The 21,508-nt window shown below is 46.4% G+C and overlaps 1 protein-coding gene across 4 annotated transcripts in view; it reads right to left on the bottom strand.

Moving 5' to 3' along the window:
* Positions 1 to 14,752, bottom strand: part of IDH3A (isocitrate dehydrogenase (NAD(+)) 3 catalytic subunit alpha) — a 45,064-nt gene extending 30,312 nt beyond the window's left edge. Inside the window, exons 1-3 of one of the 4 annotated variants that reach the window (XM_073579373.1) lie at positions 14,612 to 14,752; positions 10,179 to 10,241; positions 8,535 to 8,618 (exon numbers count right to left, since the gene is read on the bottom strand). In XM_073579373.1, coding sequence (XP_073435474.1) covers positions 8,535 to 8,618; positions 10,179 to 10,241; positions 14,612 to 14,686 — 222 coding nt within the window. In that variant the 5' untranslated portion in view covers positions 14,687 to 14,752. Of the gene's footprint in view, positions 1 to 8,534; positions 8,619 to 10,178; positions 10,242 to 14,241; positions 14,452 to 14,545 lie in introns of those variants that run through there. The other 3 variants (XM_073579372.1, XM_073579375.1, XM_073579374.1) reach the window with 3 other exon arrangements.
* Between the last annotated feature and the right edge of the window lie 6,756 nt (positions 14,753 to 21,508).

Here is a 21,508-nt window from a genome sequence, read left to right on the forward strand (position 1 = left end):
ATTTTTTAAAAATTATTTTTACACTTTTTTTTGCTTTATTAGGTTGTCCCAGGGGGGACATCACTGTCCTGTGACAGATCGCTGATCTGTCACATCACAGATCACTGTGACAGATCAGAGATCTGTCACAGGCATTGAAGAAGACTTCCTCTTGCCTGCGCTTTGCAGGCACTGAGGAAGCCAGCTCCCTGCAGGTCCCCGTCGCCATCTTGGATTTGGGACCTGCAGGGAAGGAGACCCCCGCAGCAGCGCTGCACATTGAACTGCTGTGGGGGGCTCAGGTTAGCACGGGAGCCCCCTCCCTGCCGATGCTTCCCTTTAACCCCCGGTACATCGCGATCGTGTCTGATCGTGGTGTGCAAGGGGTTAACGTGTCAGCTGTGATAATCAGCTGACACCCGGCCGCGATCAGCTGCGCTCACCACGTGGGCGCCGCTGATCGCTGTGACGTACTATCCCGTCCCTGGGAATTAAGTCCCAGGGCACATGGACGGGATAGTATGTCACATGGCAGTAAGGGGTTAAATAAAATATTCCTGTGCCGAGATCTTATAAATGTGCCCCTGCTGTGTAATGGCTGTGTCTGACTGTGCAAGAACATGGTCTGATCATACCACAGCTGCTGGGCAGGGGAGGAAGCAAACGAGAGTATACAGACATAACAGCACGGGATCACAACTGATTCTTTCTGTGAGGTAAAACATTTCACTGCCTGTTTTAAAACAATGTTTTACTTCAAAGAAAGAAACATTTGTGATCTTGTGCTGTAATACTTTTTTCTTTTCCCCTGCCCAGGAGATGTGGCATAATCAAACCATGTCCCTGCACAGTCAGACACAGCCATTACACAGTACACAGCAGGGGCACATTTATAAGATCTCAGTACAGGAATATTTTTTTCTTTAAACACATCCAATTGTTATTATTATTCCAAGAGCTATTGATTATAATTAACTTTTGTTCATAGGGAGACCACTTTAAAAATGTGAAGTGCTGCTCGATGAGGTTGAGACATCTGTTGACTGATTCGGCTATTGCAGAATATTCCACTTTTATGCCTTATCTTGCGTTGCTTTCACAGCACGTTTTAGGTCACTGTCCTCTGTACTGTGAAGCGCCATTAATTAACCTTGCTGCATTTGGTTGAATCTGACCTGACAGTATAGCCCTGTACATTTCAAAATTTATCCTGCTGCTTCTGTCTTCAGTCCAATCATCAATAAACACTAGTGACCCAGTGCCAATAGAAAAACATGAATGCCCATGCCATCACACTGCCTCCACCACGTGTTACAGAGGATGTGATGTGCATTGGATTATGGGCTGTTCTAAGACTTCTTCATACTTTCTCCTTCCCATAATTCTGGTACAAGTTTTATCTTTCCAGGAAATGGGCTGGCTTCTTGAGACATTTTTTGGCAAAGTCTAATCTGGCCTATTTTAAAAGCTGATTAAGGGTTTGTACCTTGTGGTGAACCCTCTAGATTTGTTTTCATGAAGTCTTCTCTTTATTGTAGACTTAAACACCTACTTCCAAGAGAGTGTTCTTCACTTAGGTGGATGCTTTGAAGTGGTTTTCTTCACTATGGAGAGGATTCTGTGATTATCCACCACCGTAGTCTTCCGTGGATGTCAAGGTCTTTCTGAGTTTTCCAGCTCAATAGTGCGTTTTTTTATGTAGAATGTACAAAACTGTTGATTTATACACTGCTAACATTTCTGCTCTGACAGATTTCATTTTTTTTCAGCTAATGGTCTGTTTCTCTTCAAATTGAGAGCTCCTTTGATCACATGTAGTGGGTTCACAGCACAAGCTCCCAAATGCAAATGCCACACCTAGATTCTGCTCCAGACCTTTTACTTGCTTAACTGATGACGGATTAAGGGCCTATGCTATGAAACCTATTAAAGAACTTTTGGGATAAGTATCCAATCACTTTTGGTCCCTTGAAAAAGAGACAGCTACACTGACTTGCGAAAGTATTCACTCCCAATGGCTTTTTAACTATTTCTTAAATTACAAACTGTGCATACATATTTTTCCGATTTGTGTATGATGTATCAGCACTAAATAGTCTAAGTTGGTGAAGTGAGAAATATAGGCTTAAATTAATATTATTGGATAAAATAACTGAAAATTGGCATGAGTACATGTATTCACCCCTTTCACTATGAAGCATGTCTCATGCTTAGTGAAAGGTAGTCCACCTGTGTGCAATCTAAGTGTCACATGGTCTGTCAGTATATACACTTTACCTTTTCTGAAAGGCCACAGAGGCTGCAACACTATTAAGCAAGAAGCACCACTAACCAAACAATACCATGAAGACCAAGGAGATCTCCAAACAAGTCAGGGACAAAGTTGTTGAGAAGTACAAGTCAGGTCGCATTTCATCTCCCGACGAAGCTGCAGAGCAGTTGAAACGCGTTGAGGTGCATGTCAGTAGATCATAAACCCTGCTAACTATGCCTACAAGTGCTTAAACTGAATTATTTACATATGACTCCATGTGCCTTACTATTTCATTGTGATATCGTGGTAAATCCTTATCGTTGTCTCTATTATTGCACTAGTGACTCCACATGCCCCATGGTCCTACTATAATTAATTGGCAATTCCCATGGATGTCTCTTCCATCATACCAGCAAAATCTATTTCTTACCTGTACCATAGTCCTAACCACTTTGATAGATGTCACGATCCATTTTTGGATCTGTCAGATTCTGGATTCTCTTTTATAAACTTTTTCCCTTTCAGGCCATCGGGGGTTAATGTCAGTTTTTGCCCCCGGTGGCCGCTGGTGTTACAACTGTAGTTGGTCGGCTACTGGGTTTCCCCACTCCAGTGGCCGCTGGTGTTACTACATATTTAGTTAGCGGGAAATGAGGTGCTGCATCATGGAGGGTGTGAGAAGACCGAAGGGCTGCACCATAGCGCCATGTTAGGAGAGGACGGAGGGGCCGCACCATGGAGCCGTGTGAGGAAAGGACGGAGGGGCCGCACCATGGAGCCGTGTGAGGAGAGGACGGAGGGGCCGCACCATGGAGCCGTGTGAGGGGAGGACGGAGGGGCCGCACCATGGAACCGTGTGAGGAGAGGACGGAGGGGCCGCACCATGGAGCCGTGTGAGGAGAGGACGGAGGGGCCGCACCATGGAGCCGTGTGAGGAGAGGACGGAGGGGCCGCACCATGGAGCCGTGTGAGGAGAGGACGGAGGGGCCGCACCATGGAGCCGTGTGAGGAGAGGACGGAGGGGCCGCACCATGGAGCCGTGAGAGGAGAGGACGGAGGGGGCCGCACCATGGAGCCGTGAGAGGAGAGGACGGAGGGGGCCGCACCATGGAGCCGTGAGAGGAGAGGACGGAGGGGGCCGCACCATGGAGCCGTGTGAGGAGAGGACGGAGGGGCCGCACCATGGAGCCGTGTGAGGAGAGGACGGAGGGGCCGCACCATGGAGCCGTGTGAGGAGAGGACGGAGGGGCCGCACCATGGAGCCGTGTGAGGAGAGGACGGAGGGGCCGCACCATGGAGCCGTGTGAGGAGAGGACGGAGGGGCCGCACCATGGAGCCGTGTGAGGAGAGGACGGAGGGGCCGCACCATGGAGCCGTGTGAGGAGAGGACGGAGGGGCTGCACCATGGACCCTTGTACAAATGGGAATGTGGACACAGGACTCGGCGTGAGTAGTCTGAGGATGCATTTTGGAAAGGGTTGATGTTACTTGAATGGAGCTGTATAGGGAAGATGATTAGGTGCTGTGTGGAGAATGGGATGATGATGAGGGGTTCTGTGGAGAAGGGGGTGTGGGGAATTGGAGGGTGATGAAAGGATGTGTGGGGAATGGGGGGATGATGAGGGGCTGTGTGGGGAATGGGGGGGATGATGAGCGGCTGTGTGAATAATTAGAGATGATGAGGGGCTGTGGGGAGAAAGAGGGATGTTGATGGCCGTGTGGGGAAGGGGGGATGAGGACTGCCTGCTGCGCGCTCGATCACCAGGACTGCCTGCTGCGCGCTCGATCACCAGGACTGCCTGCTGCGCGCTCGATCACCAGGACTGCCTGCTGCGCGCTCGATCACCAGGACTGCCTGCTGCGCGCTCGATCACCAGGACTGCCTGCTGCGCGCTCGATCACCAGGACTGCCTGCTGCGCGCTCGATCACCAGGACTGCCTGCTGCGCGCTCGACCACCAGGACTGCCTGCTGCGCGCTCGATCACCAGGACTGCCTGCTGCGCGCTCGATCACCAGGACTGCCTGCTGCGCGCTCGATCACCAGGACTGCTTACTGCGCTCTCTTTTATGAGGACTGTCGCTTGCGCTCCGTTATGGTGACTGTCGGTTGCGCTCTTTTGCCTCTCCCCGTGAAGCTTCTCCCACTTCTCACAATGTCGCGGCTGCAGACAGGACCGGTGACAGACAGGAAAAGTCACATTTTGGTGACACTGAACAATCAGCACTGAGCGTAATTATTTATATTACAAAAAGTGATAATAAAAATGTAAGTTTTATAAATCAGGAAAAAAAAAAAAAAAAATTTTGCCCAAATACATAAAATATAGAACAGTGTAAAGAACATTCCTGTCTGGCCTGTGATGTCTGCACCATTAAAACATTGAGAAATTCCCAAAAAAAAAGCAATAAAAAGCCAGAAGAATGGACTAGAATGGAGTCTGAATGAGGAGCTCAAGAAATCAACTACAGTGCTTCAGTGCTAAGCTGTCTACATCGGAGCTGATTTTTTGAGCTCCTTGCTCCAGCAACTCCGATGTAGTCAACTCAGCACTCAACAGTCTAGATCAGAGTCTGGAGAGATGTGACCTAGGACGGGAGGTGTCAACTCAGCACTCAACAGTCTAGATCAGAGTCTGGAGAGATGTGACCTAGGATGGGAGGTGGCAGGGAGAGAGGAGCAGCAAGGGCAGCGGAGCAGTGTGGTAAGTATCGGCGGTGAGCGGCGACCAGCGATGCTAAGTCACTGCTCACCGCCCGCCTGCAGTGTTCAAAGTGCAGGAGTGTGATCATCACACACTGTGCTCTGAAGATGGGATGGGGAGAGCGCCCAGGAGGAGAGACGGAACACAAATGCAGAGGGGAGAGGAGTGCAAAGGAGGGAGAGCAATCCCTGGGGACAACCATGCAGGGGGGAGAGGAGTGCACAGGGGGGCGAGGAGTGCATAGGAGGGACCAGCACATTGCTCTCCTGAAATACTCTGCTGCTGTCACCCTACTCCTTCCACGATATATCTCCATCTGTGACCCCTCGTAGACCAGCACACTGCTCTCCTGAAATACTTTGTGCTGCTGTCACCCTGCTCCCTCCACCATATATCTTTATCTGTGACCCCCCCCTTAGACCAGCACACTGCACTCCTGAAATACTGTGCTGTCACCTTGCTCCCTTCACCATTTATCTCTCTGTGACCACCCATAGACTAGCACACCGCTCTCCTGAAATACTCTGTGTTGCTGTCACCCAGCTCCCTCCACCATATATCTCCCAGAATCCTTGCTGCCTGCCATCCTCGGTGACTGTCTACTTGTCAGTATAACTTTGCAGTCACCAACAAACACCCCTTAGCAAACACCCAGAAGGGGAGAAGAGGAGTGACATCACACACATCAGCAGATTCAGCCCATATTTACTGCAGTGCAGTAATGTGAGCTAGTTGTACAGTAGGTTTTTTGTTAAATTTCAGTAGCTGCTCCCCCAACTGTTTAAAAATGGAAATACCAAACCTTTTAAAATTATTTTTCATATTTTACTAAATTATAAACAAATGATAATATTTTTTTAAATCTTTACATTTTTTCAAGTCCTGAAAAAAAAATTTTTTTTATTGCACCTTCCCTTTAATTCTATATGTAAATACTGTAGAAAGACTTTTGGTAAGAATCTAAAAAAAATCAAGTGCATGATTTATTCAACATATCAAAAAGTGCATTTTTATATGGGAAAATCATTTTGATTTTTTTGGAGTGCTGGCAATGCTTTCTACTACAATCCTCGTCAAAGGTTGTGAGCCTTGCACCCATCCTTTACTGCCATGGTGCTGCTTCTATTGATTATATTCTTTGCAATTATAGTGGTAACAGTGCAGACTCAGAACAGACACTTACAGTTGTGGCCAAAAGTATTGACACCCCTGCAATTCTGTCAGAGAAAACATATCTCTCTCTCTCTCTCTCCCCCTCTCTCTCCTTTTCCAGGCTGCGATTCCTTTAAAATTCTTCATTTTGCAGATCCGTCAAAAAAACGGATGAGTGGCATCCGTTGTCATCACTTCTAAAAACGGATCCAGCATCCGTCATTTTGGCGGATTTTGACTGATGCAAAAAACTGAACTGTGAAAGAGGCCTAACAGGTGTTGGCAATAACTAAATCACACTTGCAGCCAGTTGACATGGATTAAAGTTGACTCAACCTCTGTCCTGTGTCCTTGTGTGCACCACATTGAGCATGGAGAAAAGAAAGAAGACCAAAGAACTGTCTGAGGACTTGAGAAACCAAATTGTGAGGAAGTATGAGCAATCTCAAGGCTACAAGTCCAGCTCCAAAGACCTGAATGTTCCTGTGTCTACCGTGCGCAGTGTCATCAAGAAGTTTAAAGCCCATGGCACTGTGGCTAACCTCCCTAGATGTGGATGTAAAAGAAAAATTGACAAGAGATTTCAACGCAAGATTGTGCGGATGTTGGATAAAGAACCTCGACTAACATCCAAACAAGTTCAAGCTGCCCTGCAGTCCGAGCGTACAACAGTGTCAACCCGTACTATCCGTCGGCGTCTGAATGAAAAGGGACTGTATGGTAGGAGACCCAGGAAGACCCCACTTCTTACCCCGAGACATAAAAAAGCCAGGCTGGAGTTTGCCAAAACTTACCTGAAAAATCCTAAAACGTTTTGGAAGAATGTTCTCTGGTCAGATGAGACAAAAGTAGAGCTTTTTGGGCAAAGGCATCAACATAGAGTTGACAGGAGAAAAAAAGAGGCATTCAAAGAAAAGAACACGGTCCCTACAGTCAAACATGGCAGAGGTTCCCTGATGTTTTAGGGTTGCTTTGCTGCCTCTGGCACTGGACTGCTTGACCATGTGCATGGCGTTATGAAGTCTGAAGACTACCAACAAATTTTGCAGCATAATGTAGGGCCCAGTGTGAGAAAGCTGGGTCTCCCTCAGAGGTCATGGGTCTTCCAGCAGGACAATGACCCAAAACACACTTCAAAAAGCACTAGAAAATGGTTTGAGAGAAAGCACTGGAGACTTCTAAGGTGGCGAGCAATGAGTCCAGACCTGAATCCCATAGAACACCTGTGGAGAGATCTAAAAATGGCAGTTTGGAGAAGGCACCCTTCAAATATCAGGGACCTGGAGCAGTTTGCCAAAGAAGAATGGTCTAAAATTCCAGCAGAGCATTGTAAGAAACTCATTGATGGTTACCGGAAGCGGTTGGTCGCAGTTATTTTGGCTAAAGGTTGTGCAACCAAGTATTAGGCTGAGGGTGCCAATATTTTTGTCTGGACCATTTTTGGAGTTTTGTGTGAAATGATCAATGTTTTGCTTTTTGCTTCATTCTCTTTTGTGTTTTTTCATTTAAGACAAATTAAATGAAGATAATAATACCAAAGAATTTATCATTTTCAGGAAGAAACTGAGTATTATCTGACAGAATTGTAGGGGTGTCAATACTTTTGGCCACAACTGTACATACAGTGTTCATTAATAGGACAGAGCTCCTGACCAGGATGTCACTGAAGGAGTGATACCCTCCTCCCAGTAGAAGACACCCAGAAGTAAGAAGACTACAGAACCCTAAACTGCGCAACAGACCACTTGAGAAGACCCCATAAAGGCATAACCCCGGGATAAATGTACGAGATTGGAATGTGCTTTGAAACTAACATTCAAATCTCTTACATGAGAATACTAAAATGTTAGCATAGTAAACATGCCAATTAGGTAACTAACACTCGAAGGGTACCGTTACACTTAGCGATGCACCAGCGATCCCGACAACTATATGGATCGCTGGTGCATCGCTAAGTGGTCGCTAGTGAGCTGCCACACAGGCAGATCTCACCAGCGACATAGAAGGGGTCGGGGGTCGTTACTTACCTGTCAGACGCGACGATCCTGACGTGTCCACGCGTCACTCGTCGGCGCCACAGGAAGCGCCCGACGAGAAATGATCCAGGACGTTCTCGCGCGACCAGCGATGAGCAGCGGGGGAGCCAGTCGGAGGTAAGTATCAGACATAGCGATATCGCTGCTGCGTCACAAAATCGGTGACGTTACCGCGATATTGCTAGCGATATCGCTATGTGTAACGGGGGCTTAAACCCTGACATATCTTAGAACAGAATATTCATGTTGTCAGTATAAACATACAAGTTTATACATATACAGACCTTTGTAGCCTTTACAGGCACAATACTCCAAATTTTCACAAGCAGGATCGCATGCATGACACTTATACAACACATTTTACTATGTCACTGTCATTACAAATGTGTTTAGTTACCCATCACACTTACTTTGGCTGCCTCGAAAATCTTCATTACTGCAGAAGAAATCTCAGGTCCTATCCCATCGCCTGGTATCAGTGTGACAGTCTGCACCTGCGAAGAACATACGACACTCGAAGCTTCTCTTTTCATCTGCCACAGGGTATTACATTATATCTCTATGTCGCAAACTCAACATGGAGGCCATACATATCGGAAAACAAAACTGGGCCCTCACTATAGTAGAATGCCTGAATTAGGAAAGATGCTCATCTTCTACCTATAGCTTATCCATCTGTGGACTACTGGACTATTCATCCAATCATCTCAAAATTGATTACAAGAGTCCCTAATGGCCCCCTAAAGGACCCAACTTCTTAGCAAAGGTCGGGTCTGGACTGCCTGGTTATGGGTTCCTGGGCTGCAGAAAAGGGTCTACAAACCTCAGCGGCCTCCCGCACCGTGACCGATCTTCCGTGCTATCACAAGGTCACACCCCTTGCACTAACTAACCAAGGACTACCACATACTTTACTAAGCAGTTACCTAACAGTAGTTGTTCTAAATAAGTTACCGTTGGGTATTCACTTAGTAAAGCATGTGGCAGCAGTGGGAGCTAGCTCTGGTCTCTGCTGCTAGAGACAGATGTTGGATGCACCACGCAGCTGAAATCTGCTCTATGTAGAGAAGGGTGACGAATAGGCAAGCTTCATCTGAAATATAGAAGCTAGTAAATGCTGCATGGACGTTCAATTAATGGGAAAAAAATTTCATCTGTACGGTCTACACTGAAGAACATTAGTCTGAGTGCTGTCAGTGTGGTCAGCATTTCTATAGACAGCGCTAGGACTAAAACTACATTCTTGTGAACATACCCTAAGGGATAGGAGAGTTCAAAAAAGATGTAACAACTCATTTTCTATCACCATTAGAACGTCTAGGGTATGACTGCCTTTTTCATAAGGGACTTAGGTTTATAGAACTTAAACTCATTTATTAACATTTCTAAAAGTATTTAAAATGTTTAATTATCAATTTTTATTTATTTTTACACGATATTTTTCTTTTAAAGCCAAATTCAGAACATTTCTACCATCTTCACGACTTGGGCTCTTTCGCCCTGAAAAATATATTAAGTGTGCAAGATAAGTTAGGCTGGTTTCACATTAGCGCATTTTCAGCGCGCGCACGGCCGGGGGTAGCTCCGCCCCCGAGCCGGCTCTCTGCCCGGCCCTTCCTTGTAGCGCCGCCTACTAGCGGACAGCGGCGCCTGCGATCGGCGCACCCTATCTTTAGCATAGGGTGCGCCGATCGTGCGCAGGCCGTGCGCTAGTTGCGCTTTGACCTGCGTTGCGCACTTTTGACGGTGCGCCGTGCGCGCCAAAATCAAACTTTTCGGATTTTGGCGCGCACGGCGCACCGTCAAAAGTGCGCAGCGCAGGTCAAAGCGCAACTAGCGCACGGCCTGCGCACGATCGGCGCACCCTATGCTAAAGATAGGGTGCGCCGATCGCAGGCGCCGCTGTCCGCTAGTAGGCGGCGCTACAAGGAAGGGGCGGGCACGCCGGGCAGAGAGCCGGCTCGGGGGCGGAGCTACCCCCGGCCGTGCGCGCGCTGAAAATGCGCTAGTGTGAAACCGGCCTAACATAGCGGAAAAGCCTCAAGTATACTCACATGATTAGAGAAGGCCCTGACTCCATTCTGGGGAGTATTGATGGCTCCTGCCAAGCGATTGAACTGTAAAAATAGTAATAATGCAAGCGCTTAACTAAAAGACTCAGGAGACTAATGTTAACACTGTAAGTAGAAAGGTAAGGCTAGGTTCACACTGGCAATACCAGAACAGTTTTTCTGCTCCATTTTAGGAACTGAGAAATAGAGATGCTGCATGAAATGTGTCCATCTTATTAGTGATGAGCGAGTATACTCGTTGCTCGGGTGTCCCCTGAGTATTTTGGCGTGCTCGGAGAGTTAGTTTTCGTTGTCTCAGCTGCATGATTTGCAACTGCTAGACAGCTTGAATACATGTGTGGAATGTCTGTTTGTTAGGGAATTCCCACATGTATTCAGCCTGTCTACAAGTCGCAAATCATGCAGATGAGACGACGAAAACTAAGTCTCCGAGCACGCCAAAATACTCGGAGAACACCCGAGCAACGAGTATACTCACTCATCACTACATCTTATGATATGGACCAATACTACTTAGGTCTGGTGTACAGGTTTACCTGTGGAGTCAGTTAGGAGACCCTCATTCTTGTAAACCTCTGTGTTCGTCAGCATGATCTCTAATGTGTACGGCTACAGTTGAGCTATAATTTCAGCAGAACATCTCAATACACAATTTTTTTTAAATAGAAAACTGAATCCCAGGAGGTTCCCGATAGTTTTCACTTCAAGAAATGGTAAAGAAGGGATATATAGAGTACTAGAGACTTAGAACATTTGGGCAGGGTCTGCGATTAGAACATAAAGATGATATAAGGGGCAGGGTCACTACCTCCTCTAAGACAGAGCTCGTATTCTGGATGTGTCCACTGTGCAACATGACATTTGTAAATGTACGGCTGGCTACGCGAAGATGAGCTCCATTTCACTTTCAGAAAAGATTTGATAATGAGAACAAGGTAAGAACGGGATGAAGCCATAACTGTAAACAGATTTGTACACCAATATGGCCCTTCCGTGGTCAGTCCTGCAGCAGCATTCTCCAGACTGATGGGAGTTCCTCCTGTCAGATAAGGGAAATATATACTGAACAATGATTCCTTGGCACACTTGTTTTCTTTTATCTTGCAGAGAAAACCAGCTGCCGATCACCCAAGAGCGATCAAAAAGCTCCTTCATCAAATAAAATGACCTTTTGTCCTTAGTTGCACATCGTCATGTGTCACACTGCTGGGAACCACGGCAGCCTGTGGGAACGGAGCAATCTACTCCAGACTGAGCATTGCCACATCGTTTAGGGTTTCCTCACAAACAAAAGTTCATTATAATCAAATGATCTTGGAATAATAATTTCCACAATTGGATGTGTATAAATAAAATGTCCCTGTGCTGAGATAATCTTATACATGTGCTCCTGCTGTGTACTGTGTAATGGCTGTGTCTGACCGTGCAGGGACATAGTCACACTGCATACATCTGTATATACACACACACTGCACATGTTTTACACGCTAGCCTAGTTCTTCCAGTCTCCCGCAGTTAAAGGACCTTTGGTAACATCATGGTCACATGACTATGATGTGACCAGAGGTCCGTAAGCCAGTTTAACCTCGGAATAGATGCATTGGGGGCTCCTAAGAGAGTGGGGGCCATAAGAGAGTGACCAGTCCCCCCCCTTCCCCTAAAACCGGCCATGCATGCCAGCCTGTCTCTTCAGTTCCTCTAGTCTCCCGCAACTAAAGCTGTACAACATATTCTGTGGGTCCTCAGACCATGTCACAACTAAGGATGAGGGAATAGCATCGGATAAGAGCTTATCCAAATAGCTATAGCGCTTCCCGAATAGCTGCATCGGGAACCCAGATACCTGGAGCGCTCCCGGCCATCACACACTCCCTGACAGAAGTTGTGTCACTTATCCATGTTATGTAAATAAAAGCTGATAACCTGACGTTAAATTCATCCATTGGTTGTATAAATTGTTCTTTTGAAAGCTGAAACCCTCCAAAATGTGGCTTAGGTTAAGAAAATAAATTGGCATCAGTGCAGAAATATTGATCATTTAATGGACACAATAGTCTGATTTTGGCAAGACAAAAGTTTTGTCGGCCACAGAAAGCAATGCGACATTCAGACAAATAATTAACTTAAAATACAAATATATGTTGCATAACATTGGTGAATGAAGTTGTGGTGCTATTAGAATCATATTTAATATTTTGTGTGACTTCCATGAGCTTGAAGGACTGCATCCATGCGGTTCAACAATGATTCATACAATTTATTAATGAAGTCATGAGGAATAGCAAAGAATGCAGTCTTACATGCCTCCCAGAGTTCATCTCGATTCTTTGGTTTTGTCTTCCAAGCTTCCTCTTTCATCCTACCCCAAACATGCTCAATGATGTTCATGTCTGGTGACTGGGCTGGCCAGTCCTTGAGCACCTTGATCTTTTTTGCCTGGAGGAACTTTGTTGTCGAGATGAATGTATGAGATGGAGCACCATCCTGCTGCAGAATTTGACTTCTTTTATGATTTGGAATATAAGAGGTAGCTAATACTTCGTGATATTGTAGGCTATTGATATTGCCTTCCATCTTGCAAATGTTTCGCACACCCCTATACTGAATGTAACCCCAGACCATGATCTTTCCACCACCAAATGTAACTGTGTTCTGGGTGTATTTTGGATCCTTACGGGCTCCAGTAGGTCTCCGGCAGTATTTGCGGTGGCTGTGGTGTAATTCTACTGAAGATTCAGCAGAGAAATCCACCTTCTGCCACTTTTTCAGCATCCATCTGTTTAGCAGGCTGTGGGACTTTGCAAATGCCACACATTTTTTTATTTGCCTTTTGTTAATGCTGGCTTCTGGGCACTGATTCCACCATTAAGGCCATTTCGAGACAGAATCCTACAAACTGTTCTAGCTGACACAGGGACTGGAGGTGACCAGGCCTGTTGGACCTCTGCTGCAGTGGAAGAGGGGCTTGCTTTTGATTTTCTAACCAACAAACGTTCCTCCTGAGCAGTTGTCTTGCGGGGTCTGTCGGACCTGGGCTTGTCAAACACATCTCTAGTTCTTCAAATCTTTTTTTAATTCTTTGTACTTGACGCTGAGACATATTAAAGGTGCCAGCCACCTCTGCAGTGGATCTGGTCTTCAGCCTCTTGATAATCCAGGCTTTGGTCGCAGGGTGGTTTTTTGAAATGTTGTCAGAGCTCAAGTTGCAGCTCAAGTGAAGGTCTGGGGAGCCGGGTTTCTTTTTATACACACCCACTAATTAACCGATCATCTACTGAGCACAGGTGAGGATGTACACTAGGATTGGGTGCATTATATGACCAGGCGACAAAACTTTTGTCTTGCCAAAATCTGACCATTCTGTGTCCATTAAATGATCAATATTTCTGCATTGATGCCAATTTATTTTCTTAACCTAAACCACATTTCGGAGGGTTTCAGCTTTCAAAAGAATAATTTATACAACCAATGGATGAATTTAACATCAGGTTATAAGCTTTTATTTACATAACATAGAGAAGCGACATAACTTCTGTCAGGGAGTGTATGATCGGCGCCGCAGATGCATGTGTCGCAGCTGTGTGACAGTCACAACAAATGCATGGAGAGCCTGTGTGTTGTGACTGTCATACAGCTGCGCCACATGCAGCTGCGGCGCTGAACAGCTGATGATTGGGAGTGCTCCAGGTTCCCAATGCAGCGATTCGGGAAGCGCTATAGCTATTTGGATAAGCTCTTAGGGTGTGTGCACACGTTGCAGTTTCTGCTGCGTTGTACAGTACCTTTATAGTCTATGAAATTGAAAGACGCTGTGCACATGCTGCAGATTTGCTGCAGTTTTAAATCCGCAGCATGTCAATTCTTTGTGCGGATTCCACAGCGGTTTGACACCTGCTCCATTGTCCAGGTGTCAAAATGCAGGGGAAAACCGCAGGCTAATCCGCACTAAATCCGCAGATCATGTGACCTGCAGATTTAGCCAAATCCGTAACGTGTGCACTCACCCTTATCCAATGCTAGTCGATCAACCCCAGTCACAACGTACCTAAAGCTGTACCACACATTCTGGGGGTCCTCAGATCACCACAATCCCGTCCGGGCTCTCAGGGCGACTTGCTGGACCAATCCCTGCACCTATCTACGGTGGGCAGGAAGAGCGCGGCTGGAGAATCCCCTGACCGGCCATAGTCAGCACTGCTGCCAGGGACAGGCACTAGGACCCTGTATGAGAGAGGCTCTGTCAGGGCCCTGGCTCCGGGCACATAGAGCACACACTGGCAGAGTACAGGGGGTGTACGTTGCCCTCAGTCCCCTCACTGCTACCCTCGCTCCGCGCCCCTCCTACCCACCAGGTCACCTTCAGCAGCAGCCTGAGGGTCGCGCTGCCCACTACGCTCTCCTGCACCCCCACTCACCAGTGACCTCCAGGCGCTGCTAGCCATGTTCTTGAGGGACCGTAAGGGGGAGGAGCAAGCAAGTGACGCTTCCATGACACGCCCATGCTTTACCGGAAACGGCTTTAGCGCGCAGGAAGTGGGTGTTGCTTAGCAACTAGAGGTGACCTAGTAGCTGGTGAGGTGTTATGTGGGAGCTGTGAGAGCATGACATGCGGTATGTGTGAGGTGCAAGGCTCTTCTCTAATGGGGCTGGTGATATGGTAACAGGACAAATATTTTCCATAGAGAATGCTAATAGTAATACGTGCAGCTTGTTCATCAGGTGAACTGATCGTTTATGCTGCACAAAGATGATCATTCTCGGCAGCATGTCATCCTGCAGTGCCGAGAACAATGGCAGCCAGTGCGCACTGATCCTGCGATTAAAGGTCTGGCGATCAGTAATTATCGATCGGCCGTCATTTAATGCCACTCTGTGGATGACAGTCTGGGGATCTGATAGTCCGGCACTTGTTTATAGATCAAGAATGTAAATCCTGCACAACGATGAACCCATAGAAGAAGAAAAACGCAGAAAAAGGGTCTCTTGTTCTATTAATCCGTGTGACCGCTTGCTCCTCGGAGGCTGGAGAGAACCTGTTCCAAAATGAGTGTTTACAGTGAGCCAGTTCCAAAACTGAAAATGGCAGTCATGAGAAATGAATGATTAGCCTGGGATGTACCAGTAACGTTTAGCAGCGGCAGGATGGGAAGATTGGCACACGGATTATGTTGTAATGCAATCGCACTGACCTTCCGGAACAAGTCAAAGTCCTAATACAGAGCACTGATGATCGGGGCATGGGCTAGTTCATTGTTGGTGTATATATAGCTAAGGTTTATATGAAATCAGTACTGCAAAACAACGGTAAATACACAAAATTAGAATATCATCAAAAATTCCATTTATTTCAGTTCTTCAACACAAAAAGTGAAGCTCATATATTATAGAGTCATTACAAACAGTGATCTATTTCCAGTGTTTATTTCTGTTAATGTTGATGATTATGGCTTACAGCCAATGAAAACCCAAAAGTCATATTCTCAGTAAATTAGAATACTTTATAACACCAGCTTGAAAAATGATTTTAACCCCTACATGACGGAGCCCTTCTTCGTTTTTGCGTTTCTGTTTTTCCCTCCCCTTGTTCCCAGAGCCATAACTTTTTTACTTTTCTGTCAATATGGCCATGTGAGGGCTTGTTTCTTGCGGGATGAGTTGTACTTTTGAACGACACCATTGGTTTTACCATATCGTGTACTCAGGAAACAGGAAAACAATTTCAAGTGCTGTGAAATTGCAAAAAAAAAGGAAAGTACACAAATGTTTTTTGGATTTTTTTTTCCATGTTTACCAAATGCTTAAACTGACCTGCCTTTATTTTTCTCCAGGTCATTACGAGCTCATAGACACCAAACATTTGTAGGTTATTTTTTTTATTTAAGTGGTGAAAAAAAAATCCAACGTTTGTTAAAAAAAAAAATTGCATAATTTTCCGAGACCCATAGTGTCTCCATTTTTCAGGACCTGGGGCCGGGTGAGGGCTTATTTTTTGCGTACCAAGCTGACGTTTTTAATGATACAATTTTGGTGTGTATACTATCTTTTGATCGCCCATTATTGCATTTAACCCCTTCCTTACCAATGACGGAATAGTACACCATCGGTAAGGATCCCCTGCTTTGAGTTGGGCTCCGGCGGTGAGCCCACCTCAAAGCCGCGACATGTCAGCTGTTATGAACTAGTTAAATCCCAATCAAAGCCGACAGCGAGCATTTAAATAGCACTTTCGGCCACCAGGCCAGAAGTGAGCTCATCGCCGACCCCTATCACGTGATAGAGACCTCTATTGTTGTTGCAGGCAGATTGCTTTGAGCGCCGCCCGGTGGCCGGCGCTCAAAGCACAGCAGTAAATCTGCTACCTATGGGCGATCTGCTCATTGCCCTTATGCAGCAGAGCCGATCGAGTTGTGCATGCTTCAAGCCTCCTATGGAGGCTATTGAAGCATGCCAAAAGTAAAAAAAAAAAAATGTTTAAAAATAAAAAAAAACTAAAAGTTCAAATCACCCACCTTTCGCCCCAATCAAAATAAAACAATAAAAAAAGTCACATGTACACATATTAGGCATCGCCGCGTTCAGAATCGCCCGCCCTCAACAGGGCAGAGCAGTGCGCCTGTGTAGGAGCCACGACGGGAAGCAAAGAAGAGGACGCCATTGCTAGAAGATGGGAGGCGCCGGACCGGACCGCGACACCCATCAGACCGGACCCGGACCGCCCCTGGGTGAGTATAATGTAACTCATTTTTCTTATCTTTCAGGTTACATCGGGGGCTTATCTACAGCATTACAGAATGCTGTAGATAAGCCACTGATGGTGGTGCCGGCAGCTGATACTCGAAAAAATAGGTGACAGATTCCCTTTAAATGGGGCGAAAGGAGGAGTTGATTTGAATTTTTATTTTTTTAATAATTTTTAAAAACTTTTTTTTTTAAACTTTTTGCATGCTTCCATAGTCTCCATGGGACACTAGAAAAGCTGCAGTTGAAGTAAGTTAAATGCCGCTGTCAGAGATTGACAGCGGCATTTAACAGGTTAAAAGTTGGGGGTAGATCGCGATTTCACCTGCAGCTGAAGGAGGCACATGTCAGCTGTTCAAAACAGCTGACGTGTCGGGAAAGATGTGGGCTCAGCCTCGGAGCTCACATCAAAGGGGGAGACACGACATGCTCAGTACATGTACGGCGCATGTCATGAAGGGGTTAAAATCCAAAATGTTGGCCTATCGAAATGTATGTTCAGTAAATGCACTCAATACTTGGTCGGGGCTCCTTTTGCATCAATTACTGCATCAATGCAGTGTGGCATGAAGGCGATCAGCCTGTGGCACTGCTGAGGTGTTATGGAAGCCCAGGTTGCTTTGATAGCAGCCTTCAGCTCATCTGCATTGTTGTGTCTGTTGTCTCTCATCTTCCTCTTGACAATACCCTATAGATTCTATATGGGGTTAAGGTAAGGCGAGTTTGTTGGCCAATCAAGCACAGCAATACTGTTGTTTTTAAACCAGGTATTGGTACTTTTGGCAGTGTGGACAGGTGCCAAGTCCTGATGGAGAATTAAATTTCCATCTCCACAAAGTTTGTCGGCAGAGGGAAGCATGAAGTGCTCTAAAATTTCATGGTAGACGGCTGTGCTGACTTTGGTGTTAATAAAACACTGGACCTACACCAGCAGATGACATGGCTCCCCAAACCATCACTGATTGTAGAAACTTCACACTAGACCTTAAGCAGCTTGGATTGTGTGCCTCTCCTCTCTTCCTCCAGACTCTGGGACCTTTGCTTCCAAATGAATGGCAAAATGTAATTTCATCTGAAAACAACACCTTGGACCACTGAGCAACAGTCCAGTTCTTTTTGTCCTTGGCTCAGGTAAGACGCTTCAGGCATTGTCTATTGGTCATGAGTGGCTTGACACAAGGAATGTGACACTTGTAGCCTATGTCCTGGATACGTCTGTGTGTGGTGGCTCTTGAAGCAATGACTCCAGCAGCAGTTCACTCCTTTTTAATCTCCCCCAAATTTTTGAATGGCCTTTTCTTTACAATCCATTCAAGGCTGCAGTTATCCCTATTGCTTGTGCACCTTTTCCTACCACACTTTTCCTTCCACTCAACTTTCCATTAATATGTTTGGATACAGCACTCTGAGAACAGCCAGCTTCTTTAGCAATGACCTTTATTGGCTTACCCTCCTTCTGGAGTGTGTCAGTGACTGCCTTCTGGACATCTATAAAGTCAGTAGTCTTCTCCATAATTGTGCGGCCTACTGACACAGACTAAAGGGGGTTTTACACATAGCGATATCGCTAGCAATATCGCTAAAACGTCACTGATTTTGTGACGTTATAGCGATATTGCTAGCGACATCGCTATGTGTGATACTTACCTCAGACCGGCTCCCCTGCTGTCTGTCGCTGATCGCGCGAGATTGGGCGGCTCCATTTCTCGTCGTCTGCTTCCTGCTGTGTGAGAAGAGCGTCGCTGGACGCGGGCGGGAGGACGTCTGGAGCGCTGTGTGTGAAAGGTGAGTATCGTCCGCTGCATCGCTGCTGCATCGCTGTGAGATCTTCAGGTGTGAAAGCTCACTAGCGATCATTTAGCGATGCACCAGCGATCCTGACCGGGTCGGATCGCTGGTGCATCGCTAAATGTAAAAGGGCCTTTAGGGACCTTTTTAAATGCCGAGGAAGCCTTTGCATGTCTTTTTTGTTAATTATTCAAATTTACTGAGATAACAGGATTTTTGGTTACTCACCATAAAATCTGTTTTCGGAGCCTTCATTGGGGGACACAGGAAGCCAAGGGTGCATGCTGCTGCCACTAGGAGGTTGACACTATGCACAAAAAAGTTAGCTCCTCCTCTGCAGTGTACACCCCACCGACCGGCATGGGTAAAAAGTGATTTAATCCGAATGGAAGGCACTCTGTTCTTACCCCTGTATGCCTCCAAAATTGCCGACCCGATCCAGTGAGCGATCATAGCCTTGGAGGCCAGCAGGCCTGAACGCGCTCCCTCTGGAATGACAACTAGAGAGTCAGTCTTTCTGAAGGGGGCGGTCCTAGCCAGATATACCCACTCCGCCATGACCAGATCTAACCTGTGCAGTGAATGCTTCAGAGAATGGGTCAGAGCCGGGCAAAAGGAAGGGAGGACAATATCCTCATTTTGGTGAAAAGAGAAAACCACCTTAGGAAGGAAAGAGGGAAGGGAGCCGCAAAACGACCTTATCCTGATGGACAACCAGGAATGGGGGGGTGACCGGAAAGAGACGCCAATTCCAAGATGCTCCTAATGGAGGTGATGGCCACAAGAAAAGGAGAACTCCTAATGGCTTCCAGGACCAGATTGAGGTCTCAGGGGTCCACGGGTAAGGTAAGGGTAAGGGGGCACAGCATGCGCTACCTCATGGAGGAAAGTTCTGAGATGAGAACAAGAGGACAGGTTTTTCTGAAAAAGAATAGAAAGCAAAGACACCTGGCCCATTATGCTACTTTCACACTTCAGGTTTTCGGCGTCAGGCGCGATCCGGCGTCGTGCCGGAACGCCGGATCCGGCAAATGTTTAGTAAAACCGGATGTGACGGATCCGTTTTTCTGCCGGATCCGTCTTTTTCTTGACAGACAAAACCGGATCCGTCTCATCCGGTTCATCCGTTTTTCTATCCGTTTTTCGACGGATTACGCCGGATCCGGTTTTTAAAATTGACCCTTGTGGCCTTCCAAACGGGATTGGCTACTGGAAAACTATATATAGCATGTTCCTACAGCCCTTCTTTGACAGGTTGTAGAGGAGAAAGTGCAGGTTGGAGAGAAGAGCAAGTTATTGGCGAAGATGGATGTTGTCATTGGAAATATTTTGAAGAATTTGGCGGATTTTATAGCGGAGGCGAATCGTTTGAGGGTGATTGTTCTGGAGAAGGAGAGAGCGAGACAGCAGCGCATCAGGCATCGTAGACGACGTTTGTGGATCCACCCCATCACAGCCAAGAGAATGACGCGTGGGGTCTATTCTACACTCTGCATGGACCTTCGACGAAACCCGGATAAATTTTTTGGATATGTTAGGATGAAAATGGAGAATTTTGATTACTTGGTGGAGCGCATTGCACACCTCATAAGAAAAGCGGACACCTATTGCCGCTTCTCTGTTTCACCCACAGAGCGTCTGATGGTGACTTTAAGGTAAGCCACATTTATTGGATGTGATCGCATCAGAACACACTTTCACTGCAATCTTGTTGGTGGTAGTTTGTATCTCCAAGTGTTATAGCTCAGTTTTGGTATGTAATGCTGTGATTTAAAACTAATTTTTTGTTTTTTAATTCCCCACAGATTTCTTGCAACTGGAGAATCCCTTTCGTCACTGCATTTCCAGTACAGACTCGGGATTTCCACCATATCTGGAATAGTGAAGTACACATGCCGTGCACTGTGGGACTCCTTAGCTGAAGAGTTTTTACCAGAGCCCACAACAGAGAGGTGGATTGAAATTGCTGACAAGTTTCAACAGATATGTCAGTTTCCCAACTGCTTGGGCGCTGTGGACGGGAAACATATCCGCATTGTAAAGCCAGCTGGATCGGGATCGGAATATTTCAATTACAAGAAATATTTTTCAATTGTCCTCATGGCCATCGCTGACGCGGAATACAAATTTATTGCGGTTGATATTGGGGCCTATGGTCGCTCCAATGACTCTCAAGTTTTCAAACTGTCTGCCATGGGGCGTAAACTGTATGGAAACACCTTCCAGTTCCCACCACCTAGACCGCTGCCGCAAACATCTGGTCCACCTATGCCATTTGTCTGTGTAGGGGATGAAGCCTTCCAGCTGTCAGAACACCTTTTGAAACCGTACTCTAGCAGAGGATTGACAAGACCAAAACGCATTTTTAATTACCGCCTCACAAGAGCAAGAAGAATGGTTGAATGTACCTTTGGTATTCTGACAGCCAAATGGCGGGTCCTATTGACTGCGATCAACCTCAAGACAGAAACTGTGGACGAGGTGATCAAAGCGTGCGTGGTACTCCACAATTTTGTTATCTGCAAGGAACCCATTTCCATTGAGGACACCTCTGAAGAAACCACCTTGCAAGATTACCATGACATTACCACTAGAAGTTCTGTGACGGTTTCAGTAATGAGGGACAATTTTGCACTATACTTTATGTCACCTCAAGGCAGAGTACACTGGCAGGATGACAGAGTGTGAAAGATTTGTGCCCAACCAAACTTGTGTACCTTCTGTACCAACAGTATATACCTTTGCCAACCAAAGTTGGCTATCTTGTCATGGTCTCTATTTTTAGC

Source organism: Dendrobates tinctorius, unplaced genomic scaffold (assembly GCF_039654945.1).
Source record: "Dendrobates tinctorius isolate UK_male_01 unplaced genomic scaffold, ASM3965494v1 ptg000062l, whole genome shotgun sequence".
In the NCBI taxonomy this organism is placed as follows: domain Eukaryota; kingdom Metazoa; phylum Chordata; class Amphibia; order Anura; family Dendrobatidae; genus Dendrobates; species Dendrobates tinctorius.